This window comes from Sylvia atricapilla, chromosome 7 (genome assembly GCF_009819655.1).
Source record: "Sylvia atricapilla isolate bSylAtr1 chromosome 7, bSylAtr1.pri, whole genome shotgun sequence".
Lineage (NCBI taxonomy): Eukaryota > Metazoa > Chordata > Aves > Passeriformes > Sylviidae > Sylvia > Sylvia atricapilla.
In genome coordinates this window covers 28664702-28683694 of record NC_089146.1, presented here as the reverse complement: position 1 = coordinate 28683694, position 18993 = coordinate 28664702, and the positions used below count along the sequence as shown (strand labels likewise).

At 39.9% G+C, this 18993-nt stretch overlaps 1 protein-coding gene across 1 annotated transcript in view; it reads right to left on the bottom strand.

The window, feature by feature from the left end:
- KALRN (kalirin RhoGEF kinase) overlaps positions 1-18993 on the bottom strand; it is a 432237-nt gene that overhangs the window by 238012 nt on the left and 175232 nt on the right. Inside the window, exons 6-7 of the mRNA XM_066323074.1 lie at positions 13184-13306; positions 6415-6606 (exon numbers count right to left, since the gene is read on the bottom strand). Coding sequence (XP_066179171.1) covers positions 6415-6606; positions 13184-13306 — 315 coding nt within the window. The remainder of the gene's footprint in view (positions 1-6414; positions 6607-13183; positions 13307-18993) is intronic.

Sequence of the window (18993 nt, the reverse complement as noted above, 5' to 3'; positions counted from 1 at the left end):
GAATAAAAGTTTCAAAGGAGTCTTTTTGGGCACCTTGGAAAGGCACATTCCTGTCACCTCCTCTGTACGTGAAGGACACCTAGATCCAAAGGAATTATTTCTGTCTCTTCTGGATTAAGAAGAAATGCTCATTTAAGCAGGTTCAGGAAACACCCATTCTAAAAGCCTTTGCACACCACCAGGGAGTCTACAACACTGCATTCCAAAAAGGCAGGGTGCAACGTGTCTAAAAATCCCCACTAGTGAGAAACACAAAAGGGCACAGTGACACCTCCACCTGCATTTGACATTGTCTCATCTGTCTCTCCTCCCTCAGTCACTTACCTGTCCTTAAACCTACACTCACATGAGCAACAGAAAACTCCCATTGAAAATCACTGATGACATTCATTTCAGTGAAAGGCAGACAGTCTGCATGCAAGGAGTTCCCAGCCCAGGTCCAGCTCGGTGGGGTTACTATTAGGATGCCAAGGCTTTAAGCCCTGGGTCACACATGTGCTTCTGGCTCAGGTCAGCAGTGATCAGATACCATTACCATCTCATGGCTGCGAAGCAGCCAGCACAAAATGAGCTGCTGGTCTCAGTCCAGTTCATGGTGGGCAGATGTCCATGAAGAGGGAGGAAAAAAAAAAAAAAGCAGCATTGCCATTGCAATTGATATGGTTTAGCACCTTGGTTGGAAGCCTTAACAGTCAGTCAGAAACTGAACACTTTGGGGTGCAAAGGGGTGGAAAAAATAATTTTCCACTCTAAAGGCCTCCAGAGTAGTGCTGATGCACTTTGGCAGAACAAACTGAGGAAGCTCTCCTGGGTGCTGCCTGCTCTGTAAAAGAAAAGATGAATTTAGTCTCTAAGAATCCCACCCTGTTTTTCTTTCAAGCAGGGCTTCTTGGTTCAATGACACGACTCACATGTTCCTATTTTGTCCATACGAGCTGCCTAATGCCACCTCATTACTTTTCATCAATGCTTTCTCTTCCTCCATCTTTCTGCTAAACCAGCCTGCCATACCTTGGGCTATTTATAAAAAAAGAACAGCTAATTATATAACAGATGCAGTGCCCTGTAGGATAAATGTATAACACCACAAAACCACCCCAGGATCACAGCTTTGTCACCTTCTGAATTGTTCACCTGTGGCTTATTAGTTAAGCACTTGCTCGCAGCATGAAGGGCTGTGAGATTCAAAGCAAAGAATTCCAATTCAACTCTGTCTCTGGCATCAGCATCCTTTTTTATTGGTAGTGTAAAGCTATTCACCATGCTGCTGTGTAATCAAGGCTATAAAGTGTTTGCGTTGTAAACACTTCTGTGCACAAAGATTTGGTGACAAAGATGAATTCCTAAGCGTTCATGTCTTCGAAGCACAAATCTACCAGTGGGGACTGTGCCTTCTAGAAAGGCTAAAGGCAAGGATGGCAGGCTCTCCTGCACTGGTTTGACTTATGATCTGTTGAATCTGTTCAGATGAAATCCCCAAACACCCCTGCACGAAGCTGAAGTCATCATATTTTGTGCCAAAGTAATGGAATTCACATAATTTCCTATGCAGTTTAAGAGCACAGGGCTGAGATCAATCCCTTTTGGGGCTGTTCCATGAACTTCTCGGTCGAAGCAGTGAACAAAAGACCTTTACACCTTAGAGATGAGTGCTCCTGCAGCTGGAATCACACTGTTATGGTTCTTATCAGAAGTGCTGAATTCCACCAAGTTCAGTAAAAACTCATTGTCATGTTACCCATCTATTGTCACACCTCCAGACTGCGATTTGCACAGTCTGTGGGAGAAGTCCCAGGAAGATCCAGTGCATGTCCACCCTGCTGACCTGCATCTATCTTCTGTATACAGACAACGTCACAATTACTTTGTTAATTTTACTTCTGCCACTGGCAAGAGCAGTCGACATCATCTGTTTTAAAAAGTTTCAAGAGATGCAGCCTGTCAGTGTTTGATATTCTGAAACAGTGCAGAGGGGTCTGTGCTTTGTGTGCAGAGTCATGCAGAAAGGGCAGATAGGGTTTTTTAATGGATTGTTGCAAAGTGTGAGTTCAGGTGGTAGTGCTATTGATTTGGATATTTTGAAAAGGGCAGCTTTGTTAATTTTTATTATTTGTCACACACTTTGGCAGGCAAAAAAATTATTTAAATGTAACCGTTCCTGCTAGAAGCAAATTCTTATCACAAAATCACCATTTGACTGAATTGCAAAAACTTGCATTTAAAATCGTAAATTGCTAACTGTTAGTTTGGAACAGGAGTCATTACTGTCTACTAGAACTCAATACCATTTAAATGAAATGCTCAAATTCATAATTAGTTTATTGACTAGAATATCTCCGATTGGGAACTTTACGAGTCCTTAAATATGATTTGAAATGACAGGCTAAAATAATTGTCCATGCTTTTCAAGGCTCTAGGAAAGATTAGGAAGAATGTCTCCTAAAAAATAAAGAAGTCCCTGTGGTACCTTTGTGTCTCTGATCCAATCCAAAAGTCTCTTTATAATGGTGACTACACTTACTCCTAATTCAAAACCTGAGATGCAAATTCTAACAGGTAATAAAGGATTCTCAGACTTCTAACTGACTTTCCTCAGGGACTGCTCTGCTGTACCACATGGCTGCTCCAAAACACAGCTCAGACATTTTGTACTCTGCATTTCTCTATATTTTTTGCCCAGTCCTTGCTCATTGTTTGTCTCTGTGTGGAAGCTGCAGGATAACCGGGCAGGTTCTCAAGGACAAGGAAAATTTAAAACAAAATTCTAGTGTGCTTTCATGCCAGAATGGCTGTGGGGGAAGATGGGAAGACAGCCATGAGACCACTTTCCTCAGTGACTCAATTCCTCTTGGTACCCTGAATTTTTCAATCTTTTGTATTTGTATTTTTCCAGATGCTGTTTCCGGAATTTCTCTATATATCTTGGTTTAGCCCTGCATCGTATCAATATTGATTGACTTTTCTTCTTTTCTCTTTGCTTTTCTCTTTTTCATTTCCTTGACTCATACAGAGGAGTTGAAGACATGCTTAGAGAGATCCAGGCAGAGCTGAGAGCTGAGAACAGTAATCTTCCTGATTGGGGAGTAAAGTAACATGAAACAATGGTCAGGGGTCACTTTTCTTAGAAGCAGCATAAATGTCTAGTGTGTGCACTTAACACCTACTACCTTAAACAGTAATTCTTCTCATGCACTTCTGAGGGTAGACTCTGTCCCAGAATTAATTGGTTGGGATCTCCTGGCTAATAAAAAACATTAATTTGTTCATTCTGACTGGATCTGTAGAGTGAACATCTTAAGAACACTTCAGCACATTCAGAGACTACATCCAAAATGGGAGGACACCTGTGTGGGTGCTTCCCCCATCTGCTGTTTGGTGAGCTGGAATCTCATCTGGAGTAAATCAGCGTGTTCTCTTGAAATCTCAGTGAGATAAGATGTTGTCCTATGACCTCCTGACACTTTGAATAGCTTCAGACATACATAAACCTAGAGAAGCAAATTCCCTTTTGCAATAGAATATCTCCATGTTAGTATGAGAAAGAATTAGGGGATTAAAAAAAATAAAACACTGAAAGAAAGATGAAAGAAGGAAAAAAACCACAAAATAATCGAGAGATTTGTAGGAGGTGGAATGATAGGACATTTGGGAAACACCTCCACTGAATCTATTGAGTGGTACCTTGACCTGGACAAAGTGGCTCTTTTGAGTGTAGTCTCCTGGCTTTTGATCAGACACTTGGGTTGAAGGGTGCCTAGCTGGAGGCTAAGTAGTTGGCAGGATTGATCTTGTTTTCTTTCTTTTCTTCTGTTTTTTCCTTTTCTTTGCTGTTTTCTTGATGATGGTATAGTACATACTAGTGCTTAAAAATTTAAGAAAGACAAGTATGTGCACATACACTAAAAAAAAAAAAAAGGAACAGAAAAAAATAAAGCATCCAGGAATCAATTCAGCTGAGTCCCATTCATACATGCCACATGTATCTGCAATAAAAGCCAGGAAAGCACTGTGATTCTGAGGCACATGAAGACAGATGTGAGGCTCAATTCCCAGCAGGGTTGACTCAGCCTTTCATCCTTCCAAGCCAGACAGATTATATTCTGTGCAGTTTTCTGTGTGGGGTCTTTAGGAAGAGACCTTGAAAAAACAAGTTTCTTCCTGCTCAGCTTGCATGTTATAGATATTTCACAATTCTCTGTCCCCAGCCAACACCTCCCTTGCAGGCTGGGGTGTGCCAGAGGCTGAGAGATTATGGTCCTAGAAGATTGGCTTCCTGTTGGCATCACAGAGACCTTCAATCAGTTGGAAGGAATGAACAAAGAGACTGTAGCAGCTTATTGCACTGGAGAAGGAATGACAATCTGCACCAGAGATCTGTGTGAGGGAAGCAGGGACACACTGGGAGAAATGGCTGTAGCTGCAACAACAGTGCCCTTACTGAGAGAAAAAAGGGACTGAAAATGGACTTGATCTGCAACAGAGGAAATACTGGGTTTATCTTTATCTTTGCTTCACAGTAAAGCAAAACCCTATTTGATAGTAAGCCCTGTTTATTGTAAAATAATGAATCCCTGATTTGAGTGAAAAAAAAAACCCTGGCTGATGTCACCTAATAAAGAGTCACATTTGGAATGAATGATAGACAACAGACTTAGTTACAGACCAAATCTCAAACACCTCACTATTTATACTATACAGAGGTTAAATGACCAAGTTATTAGCTCGAGACATTGGTTTATCCTGCCAGAGTTACTAAGGCAGGGATGAAATTTTAGTCCTGGCTCATGGACACCCAGAGTGACACCCACATTTCTTTTTTGTGGCTGAGTTCACATTTTTCTTCCACTGAATTTTCTTTTATTGCAAATGAGGAGCAACTGCTGGCACAATTAGTAAATTTTCCTGCCTGTTAATAATGAGAGTTTGGCTCCTGCCAGACAGCACAAACTTCAGTGTGTTGGGAAGAGGTGCCAGGCAGGCCAGTATAGTTTTCTGGTTTATTGCCTTTCATGCTGCACAATACCTCAGCAGCTCCTCAGAAATAGCAAACAAAACTGGTACTTCAGAAAAATAGAGGGTCACTCATTAAAAAAATAAAATAAAGTGGTAAAAACTACCCTAAACCAAGCAAACAAGAACTCCTGAATTCATTAATAAACCCTAACATTTTCACTGTGATTACAGACTGCATATATATTCTTTTTTTTATTTTCCTTTATGACTATATGATGAATGACCAATTATTAATAACATGAAGACTACACCTAATCACTACAGTGCCCATTGTAAGGAGATGAAAGTTCTTTTGCTGGGCATCTTCTTAGATTATCAGTCCCATCAGAGGCACTGAGTGTGCTCACATGAGTAAGTGCCCAGTAGGGTGAGTAATTGCTCTATGCTATTGCCTGTTGTCAATAAAGAACGCGGAATGAAGAAAAAGCCATTGTAATTCTACAGTCAGAAGCAAACAATGAGGAAAATCTTTACTCTTTAAGATAACCTTTTCTACACATATATTCTGGCTTAAGGGACAGTTTCCAACTTAGCTCTTACAATTTTTTCTTCAGATGATTTGAGTACGGGTTATTTTATAAATATCAAGCAACACCCACTTAGTAGCTTTGGTATTAACTACTTGGAAAAACAAGCACACAAAAATACTGAAGAGAGCCCCAAAGCAGTGTTTGTCGCTGGAAAATGAATGTAATCAAGATATAATCGATGTTGAAGCATCATCATTAAGTGGACCTGGTTTAGACGCAAAAAAAAGTACAAGGTTTATTCAATGACATTTTAAATCTTTATTCCAGCTATGCACTATGGAACCATTCTAGTAGCTGTTAAAGACACAAATTAGAGTTCAGGGGTCTCAAATTTTCTCTGATGTTCACAGCTGCCTCTGAAATCTCTACTGGGTGAGGTCTAACAAAGTCTGGGGCTATGGAGATTCATTCCAACTGTAAGTGTTGGAACAAATTCCATAATATTCATTATCAATAATATTCTTCGGCTCCTAGAAGTTGCCTGCTGGTCTGTGCCTGTGTCATGTGTGTGAACATTCCTCTGCACACAGCACATATACATGAGTGCAGATACTGTTTCCCTGATCATAGTGATCCTGAATTTATTCGCAGCACCAATGAAATACTAGAAATAAACCAGCTGGTTAATGCACCAGTATACTTCACTTACGATCAGACTTTTTCTCGTTACTGCAGTGAAAACATAATTCCTTACTCACCAGAGGACACGGGCTGTTTTTAGGGCAGAAATGTTTGGTTTTGGGACTCTGAGCCCCCAGAGCACAGCTCTCAGCCTCACTGCACATAAGCCAAAAACCATCAAGCAATAACTGCAGCACCACCTTTATCGAGGTAGCACGGGACCATTTTGGCTCTCCCCAAAGCAACCCACCTGCTCAGCTTTCTGGTGAAAGACTGCAGACATGGCCAAGATGGTGCTGCGCTCATCCAGAGCTGCAGCAAAGCTCTTCCACTCTTGGTCCAGCTGGCTGGATATCTGTTTGATTTGCTGGGAAGCATAGTGGCCTGCCTCGGAGAGCCTTGACGCCACAGACATGATCCGATTGATGTTGACATAGGCATTCTGGAAATGAAAAACCACACGTAAATAAAGAGAAGGAAGAACTGTGACCACCCTCTCCCTTCATTACACATTCCAAACACCATCAGTTGGAGTAAAGCCAAGCAGTTCAGTGAGAGCAATCAACCACCTGCTTAAATATGCGTGAATAGGAGGCATACTACCTTCCACTCCAAAAACACATCCCCCTGGACCCTTTCTGTACATCTGTGCCATTATCTAACACTGTTACCTCCCCCTCTCTCCTCGAAGTTATTTATCTAAAACTAATTTTCCATACTTCAGTATTCACTCACCTGTTAGGGTGTACTCATTGCTTCTACACTATTCCTGATATTTTTGTTGCATTAATTCATCTTCCTGGATGCTATATCCACATATTCATAAGTAAAACATTTACTTTATGCCCTTTGAGAACTGTCTGATAATCCTTTATAAACATGTAGTGTCAACAAATGGAAAAGATTTACGGAATTTAAAAGAGCTCATAAGGATATTCTATAGAGATATAAGTGTTTCCATAGAAATGTCTGTTACATTGTGGCCTTCAGTTAAAATGTTATCTTTTTTGCAGGCTATTTTAAGCTGTTCTCCAGCAGAGATATTATTCAACTCCATTCTGAATTTAGAAGGATTCAAAAGCCTCTAAAAGGGTAATATTTTCTGTTCTTTCATAAGAATTTTCCATTATTGTTTTTATTCAGCCTTGAAGAAGTGGAAGAATAGTTTTTTCTCGAACTGAACCGTGGACAGCAATGTAATTGCATTACAACACCCCCATTCTGCATAGGAATGTAAGCTGAAAAAGAATAGCCATCATGACAGTGTCCTACGACAACGAGCCATCAAAAGACAAATGAGAACTGTCCTGCAGATTCCTGGAAAATCGTTTGATGTAAGCACTTTTCCTCTCTCTTTCCTCCTCACCAGAGGAAAGGAACATCTCAAAATCTGAGATGTTTTGCTAATGATGACTTACTGCTGCTTTCTTGTCTCTCTAAACTATTTCCAAAGGGCTTTAGAAATTTCTGGGAGTAGAATCTGTAAGACCCTCAGGCACAAGGACAGACACAGCCTTGATGATTTTAGCAGCATTACTCATGGGCAAATAATAAATCAGAGATGGAAGCGTTTGTTGGAGCAGGATCTCATCTGCCAATCCAAACACGGAATGCAACAGAGCATTGCCAAGGTAGGCACAGGTCCAAACTAAGTTGTAAAGCAGGGCAAAGTATGTCTGCAAAGTGTGTGGGATAACTATGAAGTGCATTCATCGTAACCATAGGTGCTAAAGGGGAAAAAGATTGGGCCCCAGCCCTTTGAGCCACTCAATTCCTCCTGGTGGAACCATGACTGTGACAACTGTCACATAAATAACACAGATCTAAAGCAATACCCAGCCTTCAGTCTTGTCTTTTCCTGTTACCACAAAACCTTTTCTTAAAAATTGGATTTGGCTCGAAATTATCAGAAATATTTTTAAGAAAAAACTATTTTTGTTTTCACTACAACTAAAGAAACCAACCAAAATTTTTCTGGAGTTTAAAGTATACTAAAAAAAGACACTACGATTTGAAATTTTGACCACCAGCCACAGTCCAACATTTCTTTGTGTCCCTCTAGGTTAGAAACTGGAAATCAGACTAAATGTTTAAGCCTTTTTCCCAGAAATCCTTCATGAGTAAACCTCAGCCAAGACAATTTTGCAACATTTCAGGTCAATCCTTTTGGTGGAAAGTAGTGCTGCATCACTACAGGTGCTAAAACTCAGATGAGTTGTGCCAAGGGCACAGAATGTTGCTGTGTTTGAAGAAAAAGTTCCTGAAGAAGTTTGGATTTCACTTAGAAAATGGTTGTTTTCATCCTGATTTTGTTTATTTATTTTTTTTCCATGCTGAATTATTTTGGCCACTGCAATGCAATGGGCATGGAGGAAACAACTGTGAATTCTTTGGTTCCCAATGGCTCCGGTGCACAGACGTGGTGACCAGCAGGAGGGTAAGGCTAAGTTCAGCTGAACTGCAGCAGATGTTCTGAGAGTCTGGTTTTTAAGTCAGAGAGATTTATATATTGTTATGTCTGTTGTATTTTTATACAAGGATAAGGATGAAAATTTCTCTTTCCTATATGAGAATTTTTCATGGATGGACACCAACCTACTAACTCCACAGCTTTTTCAGCAGGAAGCAAGGAGCAGTTTGGGAATGACCAGCTCACACCTTCATTCTTTGGGCACCAAGTGGAAAAGGCTCAGAAAACAGAGACTCCTGAGCTTCTCCTGCTCATTTTTGAGCAACAAATGTACTCAAGTGCAATATCACCTGTGATGTGCTCTTCTGCATTGCTGTTGTAGATTGAAGTAAAATGCAGTATTGATTCAAGGCAATCCATAATTTACTTTCAGGAAAAATCCCAACATTTAACTGACCACAATCCACAAAATGCAAGGCATTTCTTTTCCACTTTGAAAAAGAACAAACATTATGAGCCACTTTTTTTTCTTTCATCTTTATCTGCCAATGTGTAATGTTCTGAAGTAAAATGGAAAATCTATGCTGACAAAATTCATCTGCTGACATTTCACAAAGTTAAATCTTCCTTTCCCTCTGGTTTGTTCACTTCTATAAACTGAGTGAATTGAGGTTTTTTTCTATTATATATTATATAAATCTTTCAATCTTAATAGAATTCAATAGAGCAACTAATGCCTGTGACTTTTTTTTTCCTTTAGGCTTGGAAAATCCTCAATAGCAGGTGCATGGGAACTCTCACTTTAAATTTAACCTAACCTCATCTTTCTTTCAAAACTGAGAGGGGTTCCCAAAGGTCACTGCAAGGGATCACTCATTTGTAGTTATATAAGAGCACAATAGGTCAAAAATGAGGAAAAATATATTAATGTCTAGAAATCAAAGCACTTCAGTTGACGTTCTGTAGTCATGACACTGGGATACACTGAAATTTCGGCTAATATGTACCTTTCTGCATCGAAAAAATATTATTTCACATGAACTTGCATACTTTTCAAAGGCACTTCTCAAGTTAGAATAATTTTTTATTTGCTTGATTTCAACTTAGAAGCTTCAGTCCAAACAATGGGAATTTTTGCCTTCTAAAAATCACTGGGCTGGAAAACAAAACAAAATTTTCCCTACATGTACGTGGATATCATGATAGGTGAGAGTTTCTTTTACAGCTTACAAAATCCTTGAGCAGTGAATTCTCATTGCCCTCTTTGTCCACCAACCCTTTCCGTGGTCCCCAGCCTGTGTGACACTGCTGCTCCCTCCAGCACAGCCCAGGTCCCGGCCCAGGTCCCGGCCCAGGTAAGAGCCCTGTGTCAGCAATAAGCCCTGACAGCAGTGGAGCTGCAACTGTGGAATGATCTCCCCCAGGGAAATACAGGAATTCATCCCTGACCACCCCTTGGGCGTGCTGGGAGAGCTCTCCTCTGAATGAAACCCTCCAAACCTGGCTGGGACAGCACCTTCCTGTGACACGCTTATAAAAGGAATGACTGACGCTCACAAAAGAAAAATGAGCAGTGGGAAGGAATAAATCTGCAGGGAATTTGGCCGTGTTCATCTCATTTCCTAGAGGACTAGATGAGATACTGTGATGGCAATCAGCAAAGGTGGGCTACAGGAGAAGGGTTCTGCAGATTAATTGAAAGTGAAATTTGATTGCTGAAGGGATTTTCTTCAAAACAAAATTAAAAATAACCATTTTGCACTGTGCTACTGTGACTTTAGAAACTACATGTGAAATGAACCTAACACTTAAATCCAAAGCAGAATGTTTCAGTGACAAAAAAAACCCTCATGAGATATCTTTAAATCCTTTAAGTTTCTATAACAAGACAAATTACATGTAGCCTCTGTAATACTGGATGGCATTTTAGCTCAGCCTACATACAGAAAAATACTATTCATTGAAGATAGATATTGGGAATTTTCAACAGACATTATTGGCCTTTGCATGATAATTGTAACATGTTGAAATATATTGCGACTTAGGACAATATGGATCTCAATGTGGTGAAATTCCCTGACAGGAGAGGCAGCAGTATCAGCACTGAGCACTCCCATTTTTGTGTGCAGAAAGCAGGAACTCATAATTTAAGGAAGTTATCAGATCCAGGCATAAAAAAGTCCAGGCAAGGGAGATACAAATAACTTCAGTCAGAACAAATGGCATGTACACCAGATATCCAAGTGCAGAGCTACACCAAATATGCTTTGTGCCATACTGGAACACTGAGGTTTTGTTTTCTAGTGCATTTATTAGATTATTGATATTGCCTGAAAAAGGTCTGAGCTAAATATTCATCTTTGTGAAAAGTATTATTGCTTCAGTATAAGCATTATACAGCTGTGATAAAGAGTAACAATTTATTGTGAAACTGAAGTGAAAACAAGCACTGCCTTGAATCACAGGCAAAAAAAATAATCTATGCTCCTTATTTGAAAGAAAAATACCACACTACAGTTTATTACCTCAAATATATGATTTCCCCGCATCCCACATTGATCATTTAGAAGGAAGAATTATTATTGTAACAAACAGAGTAGCAAATTGTTTTTCCAAAAAGGAGCTTTCGTCACAGCATGCCTACAGAGATGCATAGGAAGATCATGCAACAAAAGGCATGACCCAGTAAACATTAGGGGTGTGCATCTTCTAGAGGAACTGAAGACTGTATTTTAATTATTATTAGTTATGCCAGGCTTAAAGGACACCAGGCACAGTGTAAAGAAAAAAAACCCAAACAACAAACACAATCAAAACAAAACACCTAAGAGATGCAAGGTCTGTCCAAGTTTCACTAAATTTTGTTGGCTTTTTTCCCTGATAAATTCAGTCATCTTTAGATGCTTTGTCCTCCTCCAGATCTTCACTAGATACTGATTTTAATGTATTAACAAAACAAAATTCAATACCATAAAAGCACAAGCCCCACAACCAAAAAAGGTGCCTCAATATTTCATTATTTTATTACTCATACGTCTGAGTAATAAACAGCTGAGCTATTCTCAATCCAACAGTTGCTGATGTATTACATGTAAAAAGATCCAGGTAAATTACGAATCAAATTTCTAGCAAAATAATTTATTTTCTATTAACTGCAATGATCTCTTTCCAAGCCTAATTCCCAGTTAATTTAAGAAAATAATACTGGACAATATTATTTTATGTTACCATATTTTGCAGTATTATTACAACAACAACAACAACAACAACAAAGGGATAAAGGGAGATCCCGATTCTTCTAATGGTATTTCTGAAGAATTATGACCAAATTTGCATCTTTCATAAGTGAAATGAATTTCAATGCACTAACCTCCAGGACACATTTACTTGTTGGGACTCTGAGAGCAGCAGTGTTATACGGAAGCAGTGTTTTCCTGGATTTTGCTAGATGGCACTGTGATGGCAAGTTTAACCATCAGGTGCCTAGAGCCTGGTTTCCAGTGCTCTGTTCAGATATAATCACAACAAACACATTAATAGGCTTTATAAACATTTCTCATCTCCCACTGTTACATAATGCCCTGGTGAGGCACAGTGCTTTAAGAGGGGAATAGCCAGCTAGGTGGAAGTGGCCTGTGGGATTCAGGTCAGAGAAGTTAATTACCTGACCAGGAATTTGGCCAGGATCCCAGGGTTAATGCCTGTAACCTTATGAAAGCAGTGTGGGGTCTTTTCCTGGGGCAGTGGGATCTCTTTTTCCCATTTCAGACAGCTGCTCTCCAGTGCCTGGCCCATGGGCAGCAGAGCAGGTGTGGCTCTCCAGTGACTTCCAGCATCAGTTCCACCACCTCTGAGGTGTCAGCCCCCGTGCAGTCCTGCCTGACCCTGCCCTACAGGAGGAGGTTCACTGCTGGAGTGGTTTGCTCAGGGAAAGCTTTGCTGCAGTTGACAAAGTGTTCGGAGAGGGCTCATCTCTGCACTGTGCAGTTGCAGCAGGGGATAGAAGAATACACGCATTCTTCTCTCCCTCTGCAATGATCAAAACATCAATACATCCTGTCCTCATTGCTGTGCTGAAAGCAGGGCAGTTTCCTAGACAAATGCCTTATGTCTGGAAAGAATAAGAAGTGAGCAAAGCATTTATAAAGGTATAATGATGACTTTTTTTTTTGAGAAAGAAAGGTAAATTGAATTGCGTTCAAAAGTTCTGACCAATTAACAACTGAAAAAGGTAAAATCCCATTGTGGCCAGAACTGACAGCCTGATTAGCATCTCCTTTTCAAGGTTTTGAAAAGTACCTTAGGATGGTGTGGAGGGAGAAGTATAAATTATTAAAGTGCATCCTCCAGCTCTCATTAATCCCCAGTCAAAGAAATGTCGAAAACTTAAAAAATATTGAACTGGCTCTCCAAAAAGTAAACAGACTCCACAGGGCTGTGCTGCTCTTAAGCAAGTTACCATACATCAGTGTCTGGCTGGACAGAGCAACACCCAGCTGCTGCCACGGCCAGCCTGACCTTCCTCCCATCACCTCTCAGAGGTCCCTGGTGCCCTGGAGGTGGCCTCTCTCCTCCCTCCTGCGCTGCTCAGGGCGTGCCCTGCACTCACCATGGAGTTCATGGCGAAGTGGTTGTGCTGTGTCTGCAGGTCCAGCGCGTGTTGGTAGCTCACTCCGATCTCCGTGTGACTCTGCAGGAACAGCTCCTTGTTGTGGCTGATCCAGTCGAACATCTAGAAGGGTCACACAGGAGAGAGGGGAAAGAGCAGAGTTAGACAAGGAGGGAAACTGTAAGAGACAGTGTAAAATATAAAAATCCTCTTCTTAGATGGATGTGTACTCAACACAACCAAATTCATCTCACCCGTGAACCTCCTTAAAATAAACTCCTTTTGAGCAACGGAAGCACTGAAGCTATCACCAAATTTTACTATTAGCAAAATGATAGGTCAGGAAAAATAATTTACTAAACATGCTCCTCAGTAAGCTTGATCCCACAGTCTTTTCCCATAAGAAATGGGAATTTCATGTATAGCAAGATGTCAGCAGAGGGAACTATAATCAGGGATCCCTTCATTGACCAAAGATCTAGCAGTTCATACAGTACTTTTAATTCACATATGGACTAAAAATTCTGTAAATATTACTGATGTGATTTTATCAACCCCCTTTCTTTTTTATCTATATGCAAAGTTATTTTTGTATATATATATATTTTGTATATATATATATATTATTTCCAAAGAATACATTCAAATAGCCAGTTGAATTCCTCCACTTTTATTTCCGAGATCTTTCCAAGTTAAACACCAGAACCCAGCCCATCTCCCACTTATTAGTTTTGGGAATGAAGAGAAAAAAAGAAAAAAAAAATTATTAATATCTGTAGAGAGCACATTTCAAGTTCTTCCACTTCCAAATGTATTCCCAAGCAAAATGGATTGTTCAGTACTTCAGATACAGATAGAAATATATTGAATAAAGCTGATTAAACTCATTTCTTATTCAGAAGCATGTCAGTGTGACATTTCAATCTGCAGTACATTCATTCATTATAAGCTGTCAAAAGTCAGCTAAGAGATAGTGCATTTATGTTTCAGCTTGTTCCGTGTTGTGCTAGAGACTAAATGCATTCCAAGTGAGAACCTTTCGTTCTTTACTCCTGACTACAGCTCTGCAGGCAACTGCAATCTCAAATCTCTCCTCTTCTGCAAACATTTTTTTCCCAAGATCCCTTTAAAATCATGTTCCCTTATCTCCATCCCAGTAAGCAGGGGAACTGTCCATTAATAAAGACTTTTTCATAATAACAATAACAAAACCCCACTAGCTTATTAATTCATTATAAAAAAGAAAAACTAATTATAGAGGCTGCAGAGGTCAGCATAGTTCAGTCCCTGGTATTAGAGAAAATGTTTTAAGGTAAAAAGGCAGTGATGCAGCTTCTAAGTAACCACCTTAGGGTCAAAAGATCAGTCCAGATCTTTGTGATAACATTTACATGTCCTCCAATAAAAAAAAACTGGTTTGTTCTTCAGCACTGCATAACAGCTTCTGACCTGTGACAGCTGAAGAGCACTCAGAGCCCACTGCTCTGTTGCTGTAGTTGCTCAGGGTCAGCTCCCCATTCCCTGTGGAGATGATGCTCCTGAGAGGAGAGGAAAGGCCCTGCATGGGTCACCTAAAATTCCTGCAGGAAAAACACTTCATGCTGAGCACTCGATCCAGCACGGGCGTGAGTACGGAGGGGATTTACAAAAACAACACTGAATATCCCTTTCAACAAAAGGCAAATAAACATTCCAAGTGTCACCAGACACACTACACTGACCTGGTCCCAAAAAACCGTCACATGCGCTTGACTTCTTAATCTTTTATTTATGAAAATACACTTGCGGCTATAGATTAAAGCTTATAAATCAGCCTTGTATTTTCTGTTGATAAACAGTCCTAAAAGCCAAATTTGGGTCAAGTCACAAAGATGCAAGTCTAAAGTAGTATCAATAACACAGATACTTTCTCATTTCTACCAGTGGAGCTGATCAAGCCTATCACTGTTTTGTCAGGAAATATAAGTAACAAAATTTTGGCAAGGATGAGGTCAGAGTTTTCAAACATCGCTGCCAATTAAACAGAATGAAACTACCTACTACACCTGAAGAGACCTTTAAAGCTTTCTCATTGGATTCCTTTTTCTCACTTTATGAAGATTTAATAAGCAACATTAGAACAACATGATTTGCCTCGCTTGTGGGCTTAAAGGAAAAAAAAAAAAAAAAAGGGCAGGAAAAACATAAAGGTAATAAAGAAAGGAAAATTCCATAACAGCAAAGTTCATGTCCTAACAACAAGATTTTATGTCTCTGAGGAAAGACCAACAGAGATTTCTTGTAAGTAGATACATGTTTGATGAGAACATTTTTTTTTAATGTTTTAAACAATCTAAAGACAGTCAGGGAGAAGAAAATTGGCAGGACTCCACTAAAAATAAACAATAAATTTAATATTTTATGCTCAGCAAAGCCGAATCAGGATCTTTTTAAGACAAGTAATTTAAACAATTAATCTATTGTTCTGTGGATAGGGAGCATTTCCTTTATCTAATCTATACAGATATTGCCAGATGAGAATCTAGCTTAAGTTAAACCATGCTTCTTCATTTTAAAGTAAAATAATAAACTATTAAGAAAAAGAAAGGAAGTTTAAGAGATGATTTGCCTTTTTTTGTCTTGTTAGATCCACTGAAATATACAACAACAGTTTAAAGGATGTCCTTTGAGAATTTTAAACGACACTGAGCAATAGACCTCAGTGATGAGATATATAAGTATTACACAGTACCACGGGTCACAAGATTTCCTTAACAATCACAGACTTTAAATGAAGAAATGGATTGTGTTTTCACATTTTTCTCTTCGACCAAAAACTCTGAAATGGTCTTTGACAATTTTCTCATAATAATATGACTCCAAGCTGAGACCCTGAAAATACCAGATGAAATGTGAGTTGTGATGGTGCGGTGAGAGTTTGCAATGTGTGGCCAGGAGGTTTCTGTATGAAGGTCTGTCAACATTGTCTGGCCTGGCCCATATTACCAGCAATATTTCCTGAAAGCTTTCAAGTGAAACTTGTTTTCCACATGAGAAACTCTGATGCTTCCTGTGTTCCTGAAGCGAGTGTGCTGCCTCGTTTGTTTAATTAAAACACACCATTACGGATGTGAACGTGGCAATGACCCAACAGTTGGTGTTTCTCTCAACCCTGCAAGGACTGCCCCAGGTTCAAGGGGCTAATGTGGGCTCCTGGAAAAATGTTCAAGATCCTTTGACAAGTCAGTTTCCCTGTCAAAGGAATGATTTTTTATTACAAAAAATATTAAAGGGAGGAGAATGTGCCCGTGAGATCAGTTTAAGCCAGATAGAGTGTCTCAGGGAAGATTTTCTGTGTCACTCTAACATTGCTATACAGCACTGTATCAATTGATCTCATCTCATCCATGAAAAAGACTCTCTTAACAAAGCTAGTCGAGTGATTATCACAAAATTAATGGATCTTTAATTATTCCTGTGACTTACTTCTTGGTTGGAGTCACGCTGACTGCCAGTGAAATAATTCTGCTCTCAAGGCTTGTAATCACTCCTGCAGTCATGAATTCACACTAAACAGCAGCACAGAACAACTAAGATTGGACATTACATCACTAAAAACACGTGACCAGCTGTCCTCAGTGTCTCCCAGACTGGCACTTCTCCACATTGCTGTAGATAATCTGGAGGCCAGTTAAATACTCAGGAGTTTTCCAGTGACTGAGAAGCAAGGGGAGGGGTGAAGCACACTTAAAAGAGAAGATAAACTTCCAGTGTGATTATCTCTATTAGTCCTGTTTCTAACAATACATAAAGAAAACTGAATGCATATGCTGAAGAATGTTAAGTGCTACCTTTAATAAAGAAAATTAGCCTTTTATGAGAGTTAGAAGAACTAAGAATGATCCAAAGGGTCTCTTTCCCATGCACCGTAAAGAATCTGGCCTCACTGTCACCAGTGATCACATATGCACCACTAATTATTATAGATGTGGTCTTGAGGCAACTTCACTTGAGATTAGGGTATCAGATCACATCTCCAGCATCAGTCCTGCTGGCAACAGTGAGCTCTTAACCTCATGTTTTGTCATCATAGTTGATGAGTTACTAGAAAATCCAGGTTAAGTGTTAGACCAAACAGCAGGTCTCAAGCTGGTCATGAATAAGTCCTACAGAGGGAGAATGTGACTCCATATTTTCCCTGGATTTGTAACATCTGGCAGGCCAGTGAGTCCAGGGTGAGAACAGCTGTTTGAGAACAGACAAGAAACACAGAGATATGGAACAGCATGTATGCGGGCTGTGCAGAGTCCAGCTCTACCTCAGCTAAAATAAGATTTATAACATAATTTCAGATAAAAACCTCTGCTCTCTGGCTTTTGTCAGTGCTTGCTGAGGAGCATTAGCACTGGATGCTGAACACAGTGGTGTTGTGTGCCCAGGTTGATGTGCCCAGCACATGGCTGGCAGCACACTCTATGCCAGTGGTATTGATGGGAGGATTACAGCCCTCATGGCCTTGGCAGCCAGTGAACTGAACATATTTATTAATGAAATTGTTTATACAGGCTGGAAATAATAAATCCCAAATCTATAGAACACTAGACTAGGGCTGGAATTAATTATGAACTAGCTTGTAGCAAATCATCTTCTCCCTAAGTTCTGAGCCATAGATATCAATTAATTAAGGGCAGAATGATAACCATTACAGCCATGTCATCCTGAGGAACAATATAGGATACATACAAAGAAAACAGCTCCAAAGGGACATTCAGGTCAAGTCCAATCACTGCTTTTGGCAGCCAACCAGAGGATAAAACTTCCTTTCATAAAGGGATGAAGCTCCACCTGAAAACCGGTGAAGAGCTGCAGCTCAGCTCCTCCTATGAGAAGCAAAAACTTTCTGCTGCTGTTTCTGAGCTCTTCACATACTCTCTGATCTACACAAGGTCCATGTCCAGTTTATACACATTTTCTCTTAGGTCAACACTTCCCTGTAAGTTAAAAAGGTTCCCCCAGGTGTTAAACCTTTTCCACTGGACCAGGTGGGGTCATTGTCTCTTGTGCTGTTTGTTTTACTACAGCCCAGCTCTTTTGAAGCTTCTTATGATACACAGCCTTTCTCTGCCCTTGTTTTAGTTCATGGATATCTCTCAATCCCAACTAAGATCCTAAGGACTAACCCTAAGGACTTGGTGAAATGCTGATTTTATTTCTATTTTGGAAATACTCCAGCTGACATCATTTAGGATAACTTGTGAAGTACTTCTGGCATCAGTTCTAGAAAAGGAGATACAAAAATGGGAGAGCAACAGCTGCTGGATCAACGTCAGTACCTTCTGCTTTGCCTCACTATCTTTTCTCTTGGTAGTTCCCTGCACAAATACTGACAAAGACCAGTAGTGTTTATGTGATTTGCTCTGACAAGCACAACTCGGGTGATGTTCAGAATAAGAGCAAGTTCAAGAGCACTTAGGGAAAATATGAGGCAGGGTTTTGAAATCCAGGTAGTCATAAATGCATTCTTTCACTGTGCCTCCATATGCTGCTAACAAAGAGACAAAAAATGCTGATCTAAAAGAATGTCCTGCCTGTAGTTAGGGAGAGGGTAGATCACTAATTATATGCCAAATGAAATCCCGATCAGATCAGTTCTTTCCAATCTCTTCCGATCTGTGGGCCATAATTTTTTTCAAGGCAAGCTCCATAGCCACTTAAGGTCTTCAAAGAATAAATCTGTTTTATCAAATACCTTTACCAACCACTAAGGAACTTATTATCCATGATTCCCATGGTTGGGAAATGCTGGAGTTAAGTATTCGCTGCTTATTAAA